The 17,549-nt window shown below is 46.9% G+C and overlaps 2 protein-coding genes across 3 annotated transcripts; one reads left to right on the plus strand and one right to left on the minus strand.

Annotated features, from left to right (window-relative positions):
* Positions 1–5,459: 5,459 nt before the first annotated feature.
* On the plus strand, positions 5,460–5,945 carry LOC103115317 (large ribosomal subunit protein uL15-like). Its single transcript, XM_007525075.2, has one exon. The coding sequence runs from the start codon at positions 5,460–5,462 to the stop codon at positions 5,943–5,945; it is 486 nt and encodes a 161-aa protein (XP_007525137.2).
* A 3,158-nt stretch (positions 5,946–9,103) lies between these two features.
* OCM2 (oncomodulin 2) lies at positions 9,104–17,140 on the minus strand. Of its 2 annotated transcripts, XM_007525039.3 has the most exons (5): positions 16,755–16,997; positions 15,560–15,626; positions 13,967–14,099; positions 11,455–11,564; positions 9,104–9,404 (listed from the first exon to the last, which is right to left on the minus strand). In XM_007525039.3, the coding sequence occupies exons 2-5, from the start codon at positions 15,618–15,620 to the stop codon at positions 9,379–9,381; spliced, it is 330 nt and encodes a 109-aa protein (XP_007525101.1). In that variant the 5' UTR covers positions 15,621–15,626; positions 16,755–16,997; the 3' UTR covers positions 9,104–9,378. The 2 variants fall into 2 exon arrangements, with proteins under 2 accessions (XP_007525101.1, XP_060028276.1); XM_060172293.1 differs by lacking the exon at positions 11,455–11,564 and having other exon boundaries at positions 16,755–17,140.
* Between the last annotated feature and the right edge of the window lie 409 nt (positions 17,141–17,549).

Here is a 17,549-nt window from a genome sequence, read left to right on the forward strand (position 1 = left end):
CATGGAACACATGTGATAGGTTTGCGATTTCTTTCCTTTTTTCCCTTCTTTCTTTCTTTCTTTCTTCTTTTTTTTTTAATCAGAGCCCTGCTCAGCTCTGGCTTATAGTGGTGCAGGGGGATTGAACTTGAGACTTTGGAGCCTCAGGCACAAGAGTCCCTTTGCATAACCATTATGCTATCTATTCCCCTGCCTAGAGATTTCTAAATCTTCCTTTATTAAGTTATGAGGTAGGATTCATGCAGAAGTGGAATTAGAGAGAAGAGAAAGCCCAGGGACAGATTCCCCAGGGCCCTGGGGGAGTTACCTCCATGTGTTAACCCCTTTCTCTTAAACTCTTAACACACATCACACCTGGGCCCAGCCTCTCATTGGCCAGCAGGAAATGCCAGGTGTGGTTACTTTACCCAAGCCCCTCCCACAAATGTACATCTTTTTGTGCTCAAGTTCCCATTTCTGTGTGCTCTTGCAATATGCTTGTGTCCCAATTCCCATGTGTGTGCAAATGCAGTGAAACAAAGTGCCTGTTCTTTCCAGAGTCTCACTATATCCCTGTGCTGTCCTGGACACAGGGTAATGAAAACCTGGGTTTAGGACACAGACTGTCACAGTTTCATGTCGTGACAAGAGTTGTCCAATTGGCAGAATAGGCCTTCATCTTGAGGGAGGTGATGTACTGCAATGTGGACTTTCAGCATATTTAGAGCCTTATTTAGCCTTCTACTCATTAGGTCTGAGGTTTTGGGCCAGTTATGGAACCTTTCCTTAAGCTTCATATATTTATAGAGTGAGTAACAATAAAATGCTTGCTTTCCAGGAATATCCCTTTTAAAGAATTAAATGGGGCTATGAATTGTACATATAGTGTTCAATACTTATTGATTACTTAATGGTTACCATCATAACTTGGTCAGAAAAGACTGTCCCAACTAACTTGATCTAGTGTTGGACATTATTCTATGACAAATACATGTTTGAACACTAAAGTAATAATTAAAAGCAAGCAAGCAAACAAACAAAAATCCCCACCAGAATCCTGGGGCCTGGGCAGTAGCACAGCAGGTTAAGTGCACATGACCGGTGTAAGGATCCTGGTTCGAGACCCCAGCTCCCCACCTGCAGGGGATTGCTTCACAAGTGGTGAAGCAGGTCTGCAGGTGTCTTTCTTTCCCCCTCTCTGCCTTCCTCTCTTCTCTCAATTTTCTCTCAGTCCTATCCAACAACAACAACATCTGTAACAACAATGACAATAACAACTACAACAAGGGCAACAAAATGGGAAAAATGTTCTCCAGAAGCAGTGGATACTTAGTGCAGGCATGAGCCCCAGCAATAACCCTGGAGAGAAAAACAAAACAAAACAGAATCCCTCCTTTCTTTGTCTTCCTCCTCTCCCCCCAGTCATGGGGAATTGTAGTGTATAGATTATACTAGAATGAGAGCCTGAGTGGAAGGACTGAGGCTCTAGAGTACTCCCCTGGGGGCTAAGCATACACAAAAGAGCAGTGAGGTAGGCCTGTAAGTGTCTCTCTGTCTCTCTTTTCATCCTCTCTCAATTTCAGTAAAATAGAAAAAAAATATTGGCTGCCTGTGAGTGATGAATTTGTAGTGCCAGCACTGAGCCCTAGCAATAGCCCTGGTGACAAAACAAACAAAAAACCCCACCTTCCTCTACCTTTTCCCAGAAGGTGATACATTATTCCTGTCCTGCTTGAGGACCCTAAAGTGCCTTTACTGGGCCCTGGAACTGCAGGGAACAGAATTTGAAAACTTTAGGTTAAGGAATTTTTTTCTCTGTCTTAAAGCAAAAAAAGAAAGAAAGAAAGAAAGAAAGAAAGAAAGAAAGAAAGAAAGAAAGAAAGAAAGTTTCTACAAGAGTAGCAGAAAGAGCCTGGGGAGGGGGTATATAGCATAATGGTTCTGCAAAGAGACTCTCATGCTGCCTGAGGCTCCAAAGTCCCAGGTTCAATCTCCCACACCACCATAAGCCAGAGCTGATCAATGGCCTGTTACAAAAACAAACAAACAAAAAAAAAAAAAACCCTAATGCATAGGATGACACTTGTTTTTGAGTTTTGTCCTTTACCAGGAAAGATAGTAGATAGACGGTGGTTAATTAGCTAGGTAGATCGATCTCCTATTAAACCTGCTAATGATGGACAGATAAATTTCAAACTCTGGTACCACCATTTGCCAGAGCTGAGCAGTGCTTCTGGTCTCTCTTCTATTTGATTCATCAAAATACAAGAATCTTGGTAAGAGGAGATAGCATAATGGTTATGTAAAAAATATTTTAGTGCTTGAGTCCCTAATGTTCCAGGTTCAACTCCCAGCACCAGCATAAACCAGAATTGTGTAGTACTCTAGTATAAAATAAATAATTTAATCATATATATATATATATATATATATATATATATATATATATATATCAACTTTAGCCAAGAGAGGCTCAGGAGGAGCTGGTGTCCTTTGTCACAGAAGGAAGCACACACCAGGAACTAGAGAATGGAAGAGGACCCCATCCCCAGGAGAGATTCTGGTAGATGAGTGATCCATCATACCAACCACTTGAGCATGAATAAAACTGCTGGGATCCGGGAGGTGGTGCAGTGGATAAAGCATTGGACTCTCAAGCATGAGGTCCTGAGTTGAATCCCCGGCAGCACATGTACCAGAGTGATGTCTGGTTCTTTCTCTCTCCTCCTATGTTTCTCATTAATAAATAAATAAAATATTAAAGAAAAAAGAAAATGCTGGGAGGTGATCTGGGAGGTGGAGCAGTGGATAAAGCACTGGACTCTCAAATGTGATGTCCTGAGTTCAATCCCCGGCAGTACGTGTACCAGCATGATTTCTGGTTCTTTCTCTCTCTCTTCTCCTATCTGCATGAATAATTAAATAAAATATTTTTTAAAAAAGAAATTGCTTGGGGGTCGGGTGGTAGCCCAGATGGTTAAGCACACATGACACAAAGAGTAAGCCCCCTGGCTCCCCACCTGCAGGGGGGGGGGTCGCTTCACAGGCAGTGAAGCAGGTCTGCAGGTGTCTATCTTTCTTTCTCCCTCCCTGTCTTCCCCTTCTCTTTCAATTTCTCTCTGCCCTATCAACAACAACAGTGTCAATAGTAACAATAACAATAACGACAACAAGGGCAACAAAATGGGAAAAAATGGCCTTCAGAAGAAGTGGATTTGTAGTGCAAGCACCGAGCCCCAGCAACAACCCTGGAGGAAAAAAAGAAAAGAAAGCAAGCAACTGCTGGGGGGTGGTGGGGATGGGCTTTGGTGCACCCGGTTAAGTGCACTTAGTACTAAGCACAAGGACCTGCACAAGGATTCGAGTTCGAGTACCCCCTCCCCACCTGCAGGGGGGAACCTCATAAGCAGCAAAGCAGGTCTGCAGGTGTCTCTCTGTCTCGCTCCCTCTCTATCTCCCCCTCCTCTCTCAATTTCTCTCTGTCTTACCCAATAAAATGGAGAGGGGGAAGAGCTGCTGTTGTTTAGCTATTTAATCCCACCCTCCAGACCTCCAGAGCTCCAGATTTCCGGACCTCAGGGTCAAGGTCTCCCATGGCCCAGCCTAACTAGTGCCCTCAGCCCAGACAAGTTGATATCTGCAAGACTAGCAAACAGGTGAAGCCAAGACTTGAGGCAGTGACTTGGTAGGTGTTCAAGACTCTTATATTACACCAACTGGGCACTTGAAGCACTTTATCACTTAAATAATTCAGAGTGTGATTTCATTTACATTCACTGTAGAAATTCGAAAGAAAAAAAAGTCAAAATCTACCTACATCCCCCTCCACCACTCAGAAAAAGAGGCTGACTTGGAAACCAGTTAAAACATAACATAAATGGCTGTCTTTCTAGTGAATAAGTTAACAAGCCAGGTGGAGAAGATCCCTGTGATTCCAATCTCATCTGTCTGCAAGTGTTTGCAGAGGGACAGCACACCTGGGCATTGGAAGAATAGGCAGAGGGTAGGTTTTTGCTTGAAACTGGATTCCTGAAGCCTCCTTACATAAACTTAATTAGCAGTTGTCGAGCACAGATAAATCTGATGCTTGGAAGCCTGAACAAGAGGACAAGCACTTCACAGCTTCTCAGGGTGTTGCTACACTTTGTTTCTGGGCTGCAAGGAATGACTGTGAAAACTCGAACATTTAAACCATGGTGTAAATACTCTGTGATGAGCACATGCCATAACACAATGCAAAATTCTCTCTCTCTCTCTCTCTCTCTCTTTCATCAGAGGGGTGAACCTCTGGTTTCTGGTGGGACTGGGGTTTGAACCTGAAGCTCTGCTGCCTGAGGCATGAAGGCCTTTGTGCAGAGCCACTACACTAGGTCAGCAGTCTGCTTTTTTTTTTTTTCAATAAGTGCTTTAGCCTCAGCAACTGAGGACACCCACAAAATTGAATTTGAGATCACATTCCATTAGCTGATAAACTATCATGTGTAGAATAAATTTATTAACAAATCATTTTTCCTTTTTTCTACCTTTTTTTTTCTTTCTTTTTTCTTTTGCTTCCAGAGTTATTGCTGGAGCCCAGTGCCTGCACTATGAATCCACTACTCCTGGAGGCTATTTTTTCCCATTTTGTTGCCCTTGTTGTTGTCATTATTGTTGACATTGATGTTGTTGTTGGATAAGACAGAGAGAAATCAAGAGAGGAGGGGAGACAGAGGGGGAAGAGAAAGGCACCTGCAGACCTGCTTCACTGCTTGTGAAGCGACCCACCCCACTGCAGGTGGGGAGTCGGGGGCTTGAACCGGGATTCTTCGAACTTTGATCCTTGTGCTTTCAGCTGGGCTACCACCTGACACCCATTTTTCCCTTTTTTTCTCCACCCTCATTTTTCCCTTTTTTTTAAAAAAAAGATTTTATTTTATTTATGTTGGATAGAGACATAAATTGAGAGGGAACTGGGAGATAGAGGGGAAGAAAGACACCTACAACACTGCCTCACCACTTGGGGCTTGAACCCAGGTCCTTTTATTACACCCACTGTAACATATGTGCTCTACTGGGTAGCACCACCACCCAGTCCCTAGACAGGTGACCTAAGGTGCCGTCTAAGTCAAGATGCGTCATTCCAGACTCAAAATGCCTCCTTCTGCTGCTGAGTGCTTGTCATCACGTAGGCCTTGAGTCATCTGCAAATTAGCTGTAGAGAGCAAACAGCTATTAAAATACAGATGTTTGAGAATGGGTGGTGGCTCACCTGGTTGAGTGCACGTGTTACAGTGCACAAGGACCTGGGTTCAAGCCCCCTGTCCCCACCTGCAGGGGGAAAGTTTCGTGAGTGGTGAAGCAGGGCTGCAGGTGTCGTTCTGTCTCTCTCTATATCGCCTTCTTCCTCTTAATTCCTGGCTGTTTCTATCAAATAAATAAAAGAAACAATAATTTTAAAAAAAGAAATAAAAGGTGAGGCTAGAGCCCCCCCCCCCCCGGGCATGGCGTTGCCTCAGCATGCTGGAGTTCTCCAAGAGCAGCTGCTGGTCTTATCTGCTGGCTGTGGCCCCGTGGCAGAGCTAGTCACCAGGCCAGGGACAGGCGGGCGGGCGCCCTGGGATGTGAGCCAGCTGTCCAGTGAGCCGGCTGGGCAGGTTATGAAGGGCACCCGCCCTTCCAGCCACCCAGGCTACTTAGGGAAGGTCAGCATGAGCCATTACCACCTGAAGAGGAATCAGAGCTTCTGCCCGACTGTCAGCCTGGATAAGCTGTGGACCCTGATCTGTGAGCAGACGTGGGTCAACGCCACCAAGAACCTGGCTGGGGCTGCCCCCATCATAGACGTGGTGCGGTCGGGCTACTACAAAGTCCTGGGGAAGGGCAAGCTCCCGAAGCAGCCTGTTATCATGAAGGCCAAATTCTTCAGTAGAAGAGCCGAGGAGGAGAAGATCAAAGGTGTTGGCAGAGCCTGTGTCCTGGTGACTTGAAACCACATGGGAAGGTTCATTAAATACCATGAATGTAGCTGTGGTCTGAGTGATTCTTCTGACACATTGCCTTCCTCACACATGCCACCTTGTAAGGCCCTTGGTTTGAGCTGCTATGTAACTTGAGCTTTCATTTGTAAAATGAGATGTTATAAAGACCTATAAGCTACATTTGAAAAAAAAAAAAAGAAATAAAATACAGATATTTATTTGCTTATCCACCCCCCCCCATTTTCTTGGATTACTACAATTTTATTCAGAGTTCTTCCAGTTTTGATTCAATTCTGGATGTTATGTTTAACTTTTTTCTCAGCCTGTGTCCCCCCACCCCAATGAGTAGACATTTCAGAAATAGAAAAGTACCCAGGGATTTCCATCAGTTTGAGTGTGGGTTATATCCTGAATGTGAGGTGTTCTGTTTTTTTTTTTTTTAATCAGAATATGTTATCACTTTGGCTAAGTGACAGCTATTGAATAAACATTTATTTTATTTTATTTTATTTTATTTTATTTTATTTTTTGCCTCCAGGGTTATTGCTGGGGCTCTGTACTGGCACTATTAATCCACTGTTCCTGGTGGCCATAATTTTTCCATTTTATTGGATAGGACAGAGAAAAATTAAGAAAGGAGGGAAAGATAGACAGAGAGACACCTGCAGACCTGCTTCACCGCTTGTGAAGTGACCCTCCTGCAGGTGGGGAGCCAGGGGCTCGAACTGGGATCCTTACATTCTTCGTACCATGTATGCTTAACCCACTGCACTACCATCTGACCCCCAACCTTGCACTGTCTCAAGGCTTCTTTGTAACTGCTGCAAGGATGATGCCCCCTCAGCTGGGAAGAGCTCAGGGAGTGCCGAGATGAGAAGCACAGGAGCAGACTTGAGAGGCATGGGGGCATCACTGGGTGGACTGTTCCAGAAACCACTGCTGGTCAGGGAGGTGCCCCTGCTGTTAGTTTTGGAAGGGTTCCCCCAAAGCATGTTCGGGAGGTGTTTTTATTTTACCCCCAGGAAGGGGAGTAGGGAGGAAGGAGCCTGACTCTTGCCCGGAAACTTACATGTGTGTAGAGAAAGGTGGCTGTGAGATGAGAAGGTGGCCCCCACCTTCCCCAGAGCCGTTGTATTTCTCATTTGGGCTCCCTGGGTACCATCCTTCTCAATAATCAAGTTATGTAACACGTTCCCCCATGTCTGCACTTCTTGGGGTCTGATGCCCAGAGCCTCATGCTACAGTATAGATGTTGAAAAGATGTGTTTCTGCTAGTTTAGTTGCTCCTACAGTATCGATTGTTGATCAACAAACTGTCAACAGATGGCAACCAGGCAGGTGCCACAGTGCTAGGGCACAGGCCTTGTAAACACAACACCCTGAGTTCAGTCTCTGTCACTGAGGGAGGTGGGGAGAGCATGTCTGGGGTACCAAAGGTCCCAATCCCTAGCACTAAATATGTCAGAGGTGCAATCTGGCTCTCTCAAAAGATAAATAAGGGCAGGGGGAGACAGCATAATGGTTCTGCAAAGAAACTCTCATGCCTGAAGCTCCAAAGTCCCAGATTCAATCCCCTGCACCACCATAAACCAGAGCCAAACGGTGCTCTGGTGGGGGGGGGGAAGGATTAGGGGCCAGGTGGTGGCGCACCTGATTAAGCACTCACATCACAGTGTGCAAAGACCCGGGTTAAGGCCCCTGGTTCCCACCTGCAGGGGGAAGCTTCACAAGGTGAAGCAGGGCTGTAGGTGTCTCTCTGTCTCTCTCCCACTCTGTCTCCCCCTTCTCTTTCAATTTCTTTCTGTCTCCATCCAATAATAAACAAAAAAGCAGAAAAAATGAACTTGCAAAAAATAAAAATAAAAAGATAAATACACAGGCCGTTGAAATAGCTCATTTTAATGGGGTGCTGCTTTGCCATGAAGTTCAAGCTTAGTCCTGCTGCACTGAAGTACTGGCATCTCTTTTACTCTCTCTGCCCCTTCCCCCAAATAAATAAATAAGTTAAATAGATACATGACTTTTAGAGGAAGGGGGGCAGAGGACCTAGGGGATGTGCATGGTGAATTATACAAACATACAGATGGAGCAACAAACCATGAAAATATTATGATTCTGTAATGTGTGCACTCAACCAGGTGTGCCACCACCCTGCCCCTATTCTGTAAGCCACTGTCAAATCACTAAAACATCTCTTTTAGAAAAGATGTGGATACTTGGATCCCCCCCCCAAAAAAAAGAAAAAGTCATCTTGAGGGCCCCTTGTCATCATGTTTGGTATTTTGAAAAGCTACTGCATGCTCCAAAAAGCAGAGCCCCTAAGATCTGCTCAGCTTTTCAGGACAATGGAAACCATGCAGGGGAGCCCTGGTGAGTGAGGGGCTGGGGCACGTAGAACAGTGGTTTGCACAATAGGTTTTCATGCCTGAGGCTTGAAAGTCCCAGGTTCAATCCCAGGCACCACCATAACCATGAGTAGTGTTGGTTAAAAAAAAAAAAAAAAGTGTGTGTGTTTGTTCCAGAAAAAATTCTCAGGAGAATTTTCCTGTTTCCCCCAGCTATCCTCAGTTCTTGGGGTCAGCCAGAGCCAATAGCTCAGACCTGGCCTTGGGCCTAATGAGAATTTCCTGGCTCGAGATCACCCACCTTAGTGAACAAAAGCCTTGTAACAGGACCTCAGGTTAAGGCGATTCTGAGTGTCATTAGCCAGGAAAGAGGAGGCTGAGGGAAGGGGAGTCTCCGATAGCTTGTCTTTCTAAGAATAATAAATAAATAAAAAGGCAGTATGAAAATAAGTCCTTTTGTTCCAAGCCGGCAAAGCCCGTGTCTTAGCCCTCAAGTCTGCTTCGGCCCCCTCCCTAGTACTGTTTGCTCTGACTGTAATCCATCTTGGGGCTGCCTGGCCCTTAGTAGGAGAAAAGGGAAGCAGATGATGCCCTGCTGCCTAAAATCACTCTGTGTTAAATTTCTGCTCAAAAATCCTGGGTCAACAAAGCCACTCATTTATGACTTTCAGAAACCTGCCCCCCTCATGCACAGGGCCAGGTGTGTCTTGCTCGTTGCTCAGCAGAACCAGAACCTGAACCTGAAATGTCTCTGAGAGCCCCGCCCCCCAAGGCCTCTGGCCCACCCCCACTTTGCTAAGAAATAAGCACACGCGGTACAGCCACAGATGAGAAACTCTTTATTGGGTGCTTTTCAAAGGTGCTGTCTGCTGAGGGCCTTACAGAGGTTGGGGGGCAAATCCACTCCCCCAAAATTCACCTCACTACCTGACTAAGAAAAAAAAAAGACAAGCAAACTGCAGAAGCATTTGGGGGCTGGGGGAGGGAATGAATGAATAACATTAGCAGGGAGGGGGTGGGGGTTCTCATTCCTGAAGCTTGGGAGGACTTCCAGATGACTGTCTGCTGCAAAGCTGGGGGTGGGGGGCGAGGAGGCCTTAGGAATGCACCATTTCCTGGAATTCTAGAACAGAAGAGGTGAAAACCAGGTCACTGAGGGGGCTCAGGACTGTTCCCACATGATATGTGGCAAAGGAAGTGAAGGAAGTGTCAGAGGATGGGGTAACCCCCCAAAGGGTACAGGAGCCAGACAAGCTGCAGCTCCCGCATCAGCCCCGCACCACCCCAGCTGCCATCTCGACCTGGCACCATGGTGGAACGCTTGTCAGCCAGGCGGCTTCTCCCAGCAGTGGCCTCTCATGGCCTATGGCCACCAGGAGTGGCCTGGTCAGTGCAGGACAGAAATGAGAAGTTTCCTTTCTGTCCTCTCTAGAATTGCCCACTTAGGAAAACAATTGCTTATTTAAATTTGTATTTCTTTTCACCCTCTTGTTTCTATGTTGAATTAAGTTAATTAATCACGCTTGAATGTTTTATGCTCTACTGCTCAGCTACTTCCCAGGCCACAAGAGAAACATGCAGTGGGTCTCTAAACTCACCTCTTTCTATCAAACCTCTGCCCTACTCACAAAATGTTTATGTTGCTAACAGGAGATGAAGGTGATGGTGAGGATGCAGGGAAGCTGCAGAGGGAAATGAAAAACGGAGGCGGAGGGAGTCGGGTGGTAGCGCAGCGGGTTAAGCACATGGCGCAAAGCTCAAGGACCTGTGTAAGGAACCCAGTTCGAGCCCCTGGCTCCCCACCTGCAGGGAAGTCTCGCTTCACAGGGGGTGAAGTAGGTCTGCAGGTGTCTGTCTATCTTTCTTCCCCCCTCTCTGTGTCCCCCTCCTCTCTCCATTTCTCTCTGTCCTATTCAACAATAACAACAGCTATGACAACAATAACAACTACAACAAGCACAACAACAAGGGCAACAAAATGAGAAAAACAGCCTCCAGGAGCAGTGGATTCATAGTGTAGGCACTGAGCCCTGGCAATAACTCTGGAGGCAAAAAAAAAGAAAAGTAGGGAATAGGTGGTCCGGAAGGCGGTGCAGTGGATTAGTGGATAAAGCATTGGACTCTCAAGCATGAGGTCCTGAGCTCAATCCCCGGCAGCACATGTACCAGAGTTCTTTCTGGTTCTTTCTCTCTTTCTCTACTCCCTTATCATTAATAAATTAATTTAAAAAAGAGGGAGTAAAAGAAGGATTTTTTTGTGGTCTGGGAAAGTGGCACAGTGGTAAAGCTTTGGACTCTCAAGCATGAGGTCCCAAGTTCGATCCTTGGCAGTACATGTGCCAGAGTGATGTCTGGTTCTTTCTCTCTCCTCCTATCTTTCTCATAAATAAATAAAATCTTTTTTAAAAAAGGGGGGCTGGGTGATGGCATAATTGGTTAAGTCCACTCATTACCATGTGCAAGGACCTGGGTTTGAGCCCCCGCTCCCCACCTGCAGGGGGAGGTTTCACAAGCAGTGAAGCAAGTTCTGCTTGTGACTCTGTTTCTCTCCCTCTCCCTTTCTCCTTTCTCTTTCAATTTCTCTCTGTCCTACCAAATAACAAAAATAAAATCAAATAAGATAAGGAAAAATGGCCATCAGGAGCAGTGGATTTGTAGTGCAGTCACCGAGCCCCAGCAATAATCCTGGAGGCATTAAATTTTTTTAAAAAAATAAAAGAAGCTGGGGATCGGGTGGTAGCACAGCGGGTTAAGCACACGTGGCACAAAGCGCAAGGAATCCGGTTTGAGCCCCTGGCTCCCTACCTGCAGGGGAGTCGATTCACAGGTGGTGAAGTAGGTCTATAGGTGTCTGTCTTTCTCTCCCCCTCTCTGTCTTCCCCTCCTCTCTCCATTTCTCTCTGTCCTATCCAACAATGAACAACATCAACAATAATAACTACAATAAGGCTACAACAACAAGGGCAACAAAAGGGGAAAAAATGGCCTCCAGGAGCAGTGGATTCATGGTGCAGGCACCGAGCCCCAGTAATAACCCTGGAGGCAAAAATAAAATAAAATAAGAAGAAAAAGAGAAGAAAAGAAAGACGGATTTGAACCCACATCTCCTGCCCTCTGCCCCTCAAGCCCTCACCCCACACCCTGTTTTGGTCTTCACAGCTCGGTCCATGTACCTTCAGCTCCAATTTTCCCATCTCCGTCGTTGTCCGCTGCTGCCATCAAGGATTTGGTTTCCGATTCGGTCAGTTCCCTAGCACCGCTCTCAAACTTCTGGAGGAAAAACCTGCAGCAGGTGGGTGTTTGGGGCAAGGCCTCAGCTCGGAGCTTCAGCAAATAGGCTCTTCCCAGCACTTGCCAGAATTAGCCAAAGCTTACTCCACATCTCTTGCCAAGGGAGGGCCCTTAACAGATTCAGTCAGAGCTCTGTCAATAAGACCATTTGCCAAAAGAAAACCCCGAGAAAGATGATGTCTAGGGCCTACAAGATAAGTAGCAGAAGCTCACAGGTCTTGCAGTGGGGACGTCCCAGACTCCATCCCCAGCACCACGAGAGCCAGAGCTGAGTGGTGTTATGGTAAAAAGAAAAAAGATATATATGGAGAGAGAGGGAGAGGGAGAGGGAGAGGGAGAGGGAGAGGGAGAGGGAGAGGGAGAGGGAGAGAGAGGAGTAAGAGAGAGAAAGAGAAATACAGAGAGGAAGAAAAATAGATAGATAGCAGAGCACTGCTCAGCTTTGGCTTTAGTGGTCCTTAGGATTGAATTTGGTACATCAGAGCCTCAGGCATGAAGGTCTTTTGTATAATCACTATGCTGTTTCCCTAGTCCCCAAAAGTAATTTTTTAAATGCCTAAGCATGGCCAGAATCACCTCAAGTAGGTTTGTCTCACATGATTTTTTTCAGCACGGGGTGTACATTCTGGGGATGAAAAAAATTTTGTCCCAGGTCACATTATGAGTCGATTTCTAAGTACAGAATTGTGTGGCATCAATATTTATAAAAGCCCATGCTTTTTCACTTGGAAAAATATTCATAGAAACTACAGGGTTGTTTTTTTTTTTGCATACACTATGGAGATAGGTTATCTTCTTGTGTAATAGTAAAATTTTTTTAATTTAATTTTTTTTTTGCCTCCAGGGTTATTGCTGGGGCTCGGTGCCTACACTATGAATCCACTGCTCCTGGAGGCTATTTCCCCATTTTGTTGCCCTTGTTGTTTTATTATTGCAGTTATTATTGTTGTTATTGATGTCGTTGTTGTTGGATAAGGATAGAGAGAAATGGAGAGGGGAGGGGAAGACAGAGGGGGGAGAGAAAGATAAAACACCTGCAGACCTGCTTCACTGCCTGTGAAGCAACTCCCCTGCAGGTTGGAAGATGGGGGCTCGAACCAGATTCCTTGCACAGGTCCTTGGGCTTTGCACTATGTGTGCTTGACCCACTTCGCTACTGCCAGACTCCCTTCTTGTGTAATATATTAAAAGTAAGTAACCCATAAAAACTTTTGGGGGCTGGACAGGTGGTGACATACCTTGTTACATGTGTGCTCAACCAGGTGCACCACTACCTGGCCCCTGGTGACATATCTTGTCAAGCGTACACGTTACAGTTCACAAGGACCTGGGTTCAAGCCCTTAGTCCCTACCTGCAGGGGGAAAGCTTCACAAGTGGTGAAGCAGGGCTGTAGGTCTCTCTCTCCCCTCTCAATATTTATCTCTGTCTCTATCCAACAATAAAGAAAGAAAGAAAGAACTTTTTTTTTGGGGGGGTGAGGGATATAGAATTGTGGTTATGCCAAGAGGCTCTCATGATTGAAGCTCTAAATTCCCAGGTTCGACCCCTTGCACCACCATAAGCCAGAGCTATTCAGTGCCTGAGAACAACAAACAAAAAACAAGTGTGTGAGTGTGTGTGTGTGTGTTTTCTCTGTCACTGGGGTTATGACTAGAGCTCAGTGCTTCATGGCTCCACCATGGTCAGTGACTATGTTTTTCTTTCTTCTAGATAGAGGGGGAGAGACTGAAAGATAGGGAGGAGAGAGAGAGAGAGGAGAGAGAGAGAGAGAGAGAGAAGAGAGAGAGAGAGGGAGGGAGAGAGAGAGAGAGAAAGAGAGTCCCTGCAGCACTGCTCCATAGCTTGTGAAACTTCTGCCTCTATAGCTGCTGTGTGTGGTGGCGCAGGGTTTGAACCTGAGCACTCAGATACGGTAACATATGTGCTCTACCAGCTGAATCACCTGCCAGCACACTCAAAAATCCAGAACAGAATCTATATATGTGTAAGCTGCTGGCTATTGTGCTATGTGGTTCTACCACTCCCAGAAGACCATTTTGGTTTCTTTTCAGCACTGGATACAGACAGAGCGGGTGAGGCACCACCACATCTCCACTTTGCACTGTGTACGGAGCTCATTTGTGGTGCCAGGGACGGGAACCCAAGCCCTTGTGCTTGGTGGAGTGTGTGTGGGGACTCTTTCTCCCGGCCCCTGGACATGCAACCCTGGTTGTCTGCTTTTGAAGCTGCATTGACTGGGTGCATGGCCACCGGACATATCGGCTTCTTTTGGGTAAGTCTCTGCTGAGCGTCAAGGCTGCTGGTCGGAGAGATCCAGAGCCAGCTGCCCTCTCCTGGTCCCCACCCCCATGCAGCATTGTCGAGGGAGCCAGCCAGGCCAGGGAGCAGCTTACTTAAGCTCTTCTTCATCCAGGTATCCACTCTGGTCGTTGTCTATGAATCGGAAGACATCCTTCACCTGACTGGCCGACATTTTGGAGAGGCCTGATGTCTGGAAGAACTTCTGGGGTTCAAAAGTATCTGGGTCTAAAGGAGAGAAAACACATTATTCCCAGGCTCAGCGTGGGAGCCAAGGGGCTGAAAACATAGGCCGTCAAAAACACTTTGCAGTGGGGAAAGCGCAAATTGTAACAACAAAAGTACTTTGCACATTACTATTGAACTCCGGGGGTGCTTCATGAAGAACTGCTTTATTACTTATTTATTTGTTTATTTGCCTCCAGGGTTATTGCAGGGGTTCAGTGCCTGAAACCACAAACAAATCCACTGCTTCTGGAGGCCATTTTCCCCCTTTTTATTGACTTTGTTGTTCTTGTTGTCATTGCTGTTGTTGGATAGGACAGAGAGAAATGGAGAGAGGAGGGGAAGACAGAGAGGGGGAGAGAAAGACAGACACCTGCAAACCTGCTTCACCACTTGTGAAGCGACCCCCGCCCCCTGCAGGTGGGGTGCCAGAGGCTCAAACCAGGATCCTTACATGCTTTGCACCACGTGCACTTAAACTGATGCACTACCGCCTGCCCACCCCCCCCCACTGTTCTTTTGTTAAAGGACAAAGAGGAGAGATGCAGGGGAGGGTTCCCTCAGTGAGTAGAACACAGGACTTGCATATTTGAGGTCCTGAGTTCAAATCCAGCAATGCATGAGCCTGAGTTGAGTGACGCTCTGGTCTTTCTCAACAAAAAATTCAAAAAATCAATCTGGGGGTGGGATAGGGCAGAATATATATAGACAGGTGAGGGTAGAGAGCATAATGGTTCTGCAAAGAGACTCTTCATGCCTGAGGCTCCAAAGTCCCAGGTTCAATTTTCTGCACCACCATCAGCTAGAGCTGAGCAAGGCTCTGGGAAAAACAAAAACAAACAAAACAAACAAACAAACAAACAAACCAAAGAAGACAAAGGGCTTACTGATCTAATATTTTTTCCCCTAATAAACAGCTTTTTATTTCTTTCTTTAAAGATTTATTCGTTCATTTCATGAGAGAGGGAGAAGGAGGCCAGAGCACAGAGCTGGCACACACAGCCCCAGGAGTGAACGTGGGGCCTCCCATAGTCAGGTCCCAAGCTGTGCCGCCAAGTCACCCACCCCCCCCCAGCCAGGGCCCAGGAGTTGGAGGTGGATGAGCCAGTGTGGATGCCGTGGTTCTGCCGTCTCCTGCCCCTGCAGCTGTCCCTCACCGCTGAGTTTGTCCATATGCTCATCTTTCTCTTCCTCCTCTCCCCTTTGCCTTTCTCCCTCACCTGAACTTTCCTCTAGTCCACGTTTCCAAGACCCCAGCATCCCTGGGCCAGAGATGGATGCGGGGGATGCACAGGCTGGCTTCAAACTGGCCTGCAAGCTGCCCCACTGTTTTTTTCTGTGCCTCCATGCAAGTGTGTTTTGCTTCTTTGCAGAATTAGTCTGAGGAGAGGTGGGGGGGGGGGCTGGATCTGCGGCTGTGATGAGAGCAAGTCCAGAGGGTGCCTTGGGCACCTGCCCCTTACCTTGGCACTCCTGCAACGCGGCTGCGATGTCCTCTGCGCTCAGCAGGTCCGTGATGCTCATGGCCACCTGTGCAGGCAACACACCGTCAGGGTGCGAGGGAGCCAGCAGTGCTCCCAGGCCCAGGGCAACTGTGTTTGTCTAGGACTTGTCAGAATAGGGCACGACAGACAGGATAATCCAGAGGAAAGACAGATTCTGAGAAGGCCCATCACCCTTGGCCTCAGCACCCTGAAGGCACTTGAAAGAGGAGATTAGGTGCAGCTGTAAGAGCTCATTGAGTCTGTTTTCTGATTAAAAGTCGTGTTTATAGAAGCCGGGGAAATAGTTCAACTAGCAGAGCACTAGACTTTCATGCCAGAGGTTCCCAGTTCCATCCCTGGCACTCTCTCTTTTTCTCTCTGCCTCATGTGAGTCTCTCTCTCTCTCTCTCTCTATTCTATGTAGTAAATAAATCTTTAAAAATTGATGTTTAGGTGCCAGGCAGTGGTGCACCCGGCTATACACACACATTATAGTGTGCAAGGATCTAGGTTCAAGCCCCTGGTCCCCACCTGTTGGGGCAAGCTTCATGAATGGTGAAGCAGGGCTGCAGGTGTCTCTCTCTCTCTCTCTCTCTCTCCCTATCTCCCCCTTCTCTTTCGATTTCTTTCTGTCTCTATCAAATTCCAAACAAATAAATTAAAAAAAATTATGTTTATAGGATCAGTGCTGTTGAGATGGCTCAGCAGTAGAGTACAGGACTTGCATGGCTGTAGCATGAGTTTGAGTCCTGGCATTGCATAATAGCAGTGCTGTTCCTCTTTCTCTCTCTCTCTCGCTCTCTCATAAAATAAATAAATACATCTTTAGATATTTAACATACTCCTATAATCAAGCCCTCCTGTGGGTACCTGCTCACTGTGTTAGGACCGCAACTCCCCAACCCCCCTGGCGTGTATCCGTGCCCCAGCCAGAGGAATGCTGAGCTACAAACTCGCTGTGGGAAGGGAGAGAGGCCGTGCAGCTCCAGCTCTCCTGAGGGAACAATGCTCTCAGTCCTGAGGGAGGGAATCAGAGCCAGGAGAGGCTCCTTTTCCAGAGATCAAAATCCGTGCAGGTGTCACCCCCACGGGGAGAGGCCAGCATGTGTGAGTAAGCCTAGTGTGAATGCGTGTAAGAGAAGGGCCCGGCACCTGAGGGCCCCCGGTTACTCACCGTTTTAGATTATCCCCCCAAGAAGAATCAGGAAAAAAAAAAGAGTTGAAAGAGCAAAAAAATAAAAAAATAAATGAGGTGGCTTTGCAGTGTTACGGACCCATCTTATATAGGACTGAAAAGGACCTCTTAGGTTTCCTGTTCGAGGATCAAGTGCACCGGAGCTCGGGTGTCTTGCCTTGCTAATTAAGCCTCCTTTTTTCTCTTCTATTTCTATCTCAAGGGAATGTGGGTGGGAACAGCCAATTTAAAAAAAAAAAAAAAACAACTCAACGAACCTTAACTAAGGCTTTCACTTCTGCAAATGAACCCCAGCAGTGAGGCGTGGAGAAGGTGCTAGAAACCTGGTCCGGAGGAGAAAGTGGCTGAAGGGAAGTGGACACGTATGGGGGTGCTCCATCAGCTGAAGAGGGGGCCCCCAGATATTTGTGGCAGCTCTGTGGTTCACCTCTGAAATCAGCTCTGCAGGGCCCACCTCAGGCTGGAACTGATGGGTAGAAAGCTGAACACACAGGGGTGGGGGGGGGAGGGGGCAGAGGAGATAGCATAATGGTTTTACAAAAGACTTCATGCCTAAGGTTCTAAAATCCCAGGTTCAATCTCCCACCCCACCGCAAGTCAGAGCTGAGTAGCGCCCCGGTTAAAAAAAAAGATGACACAGAAGTCCCCTCCGTTCAGCACAGACCACACACATGGGTAAGAGCACTTTCCTGCAAAACTCTTGACTTCAGTATTTCTCAGCAATACTTCAGACTGTTCACATTTAAAAAGAGAAGGAGGAGGAGAGGAGGAGGA

This window comes from Erinaceus europaeus, chromosome 15, assembly GCF_950295315.1.
Source record: "Erinaceus europaeus chromosome 15, mEriEur2.1, whole genome shotgun sequence".
NCBI classification, from domain to species: Eukaryota; Metazoa; Chordata; class Mammalia; order Eulipotyphla; family Erinaceidae; genus Erinaceus; species Erinaceus europaeus.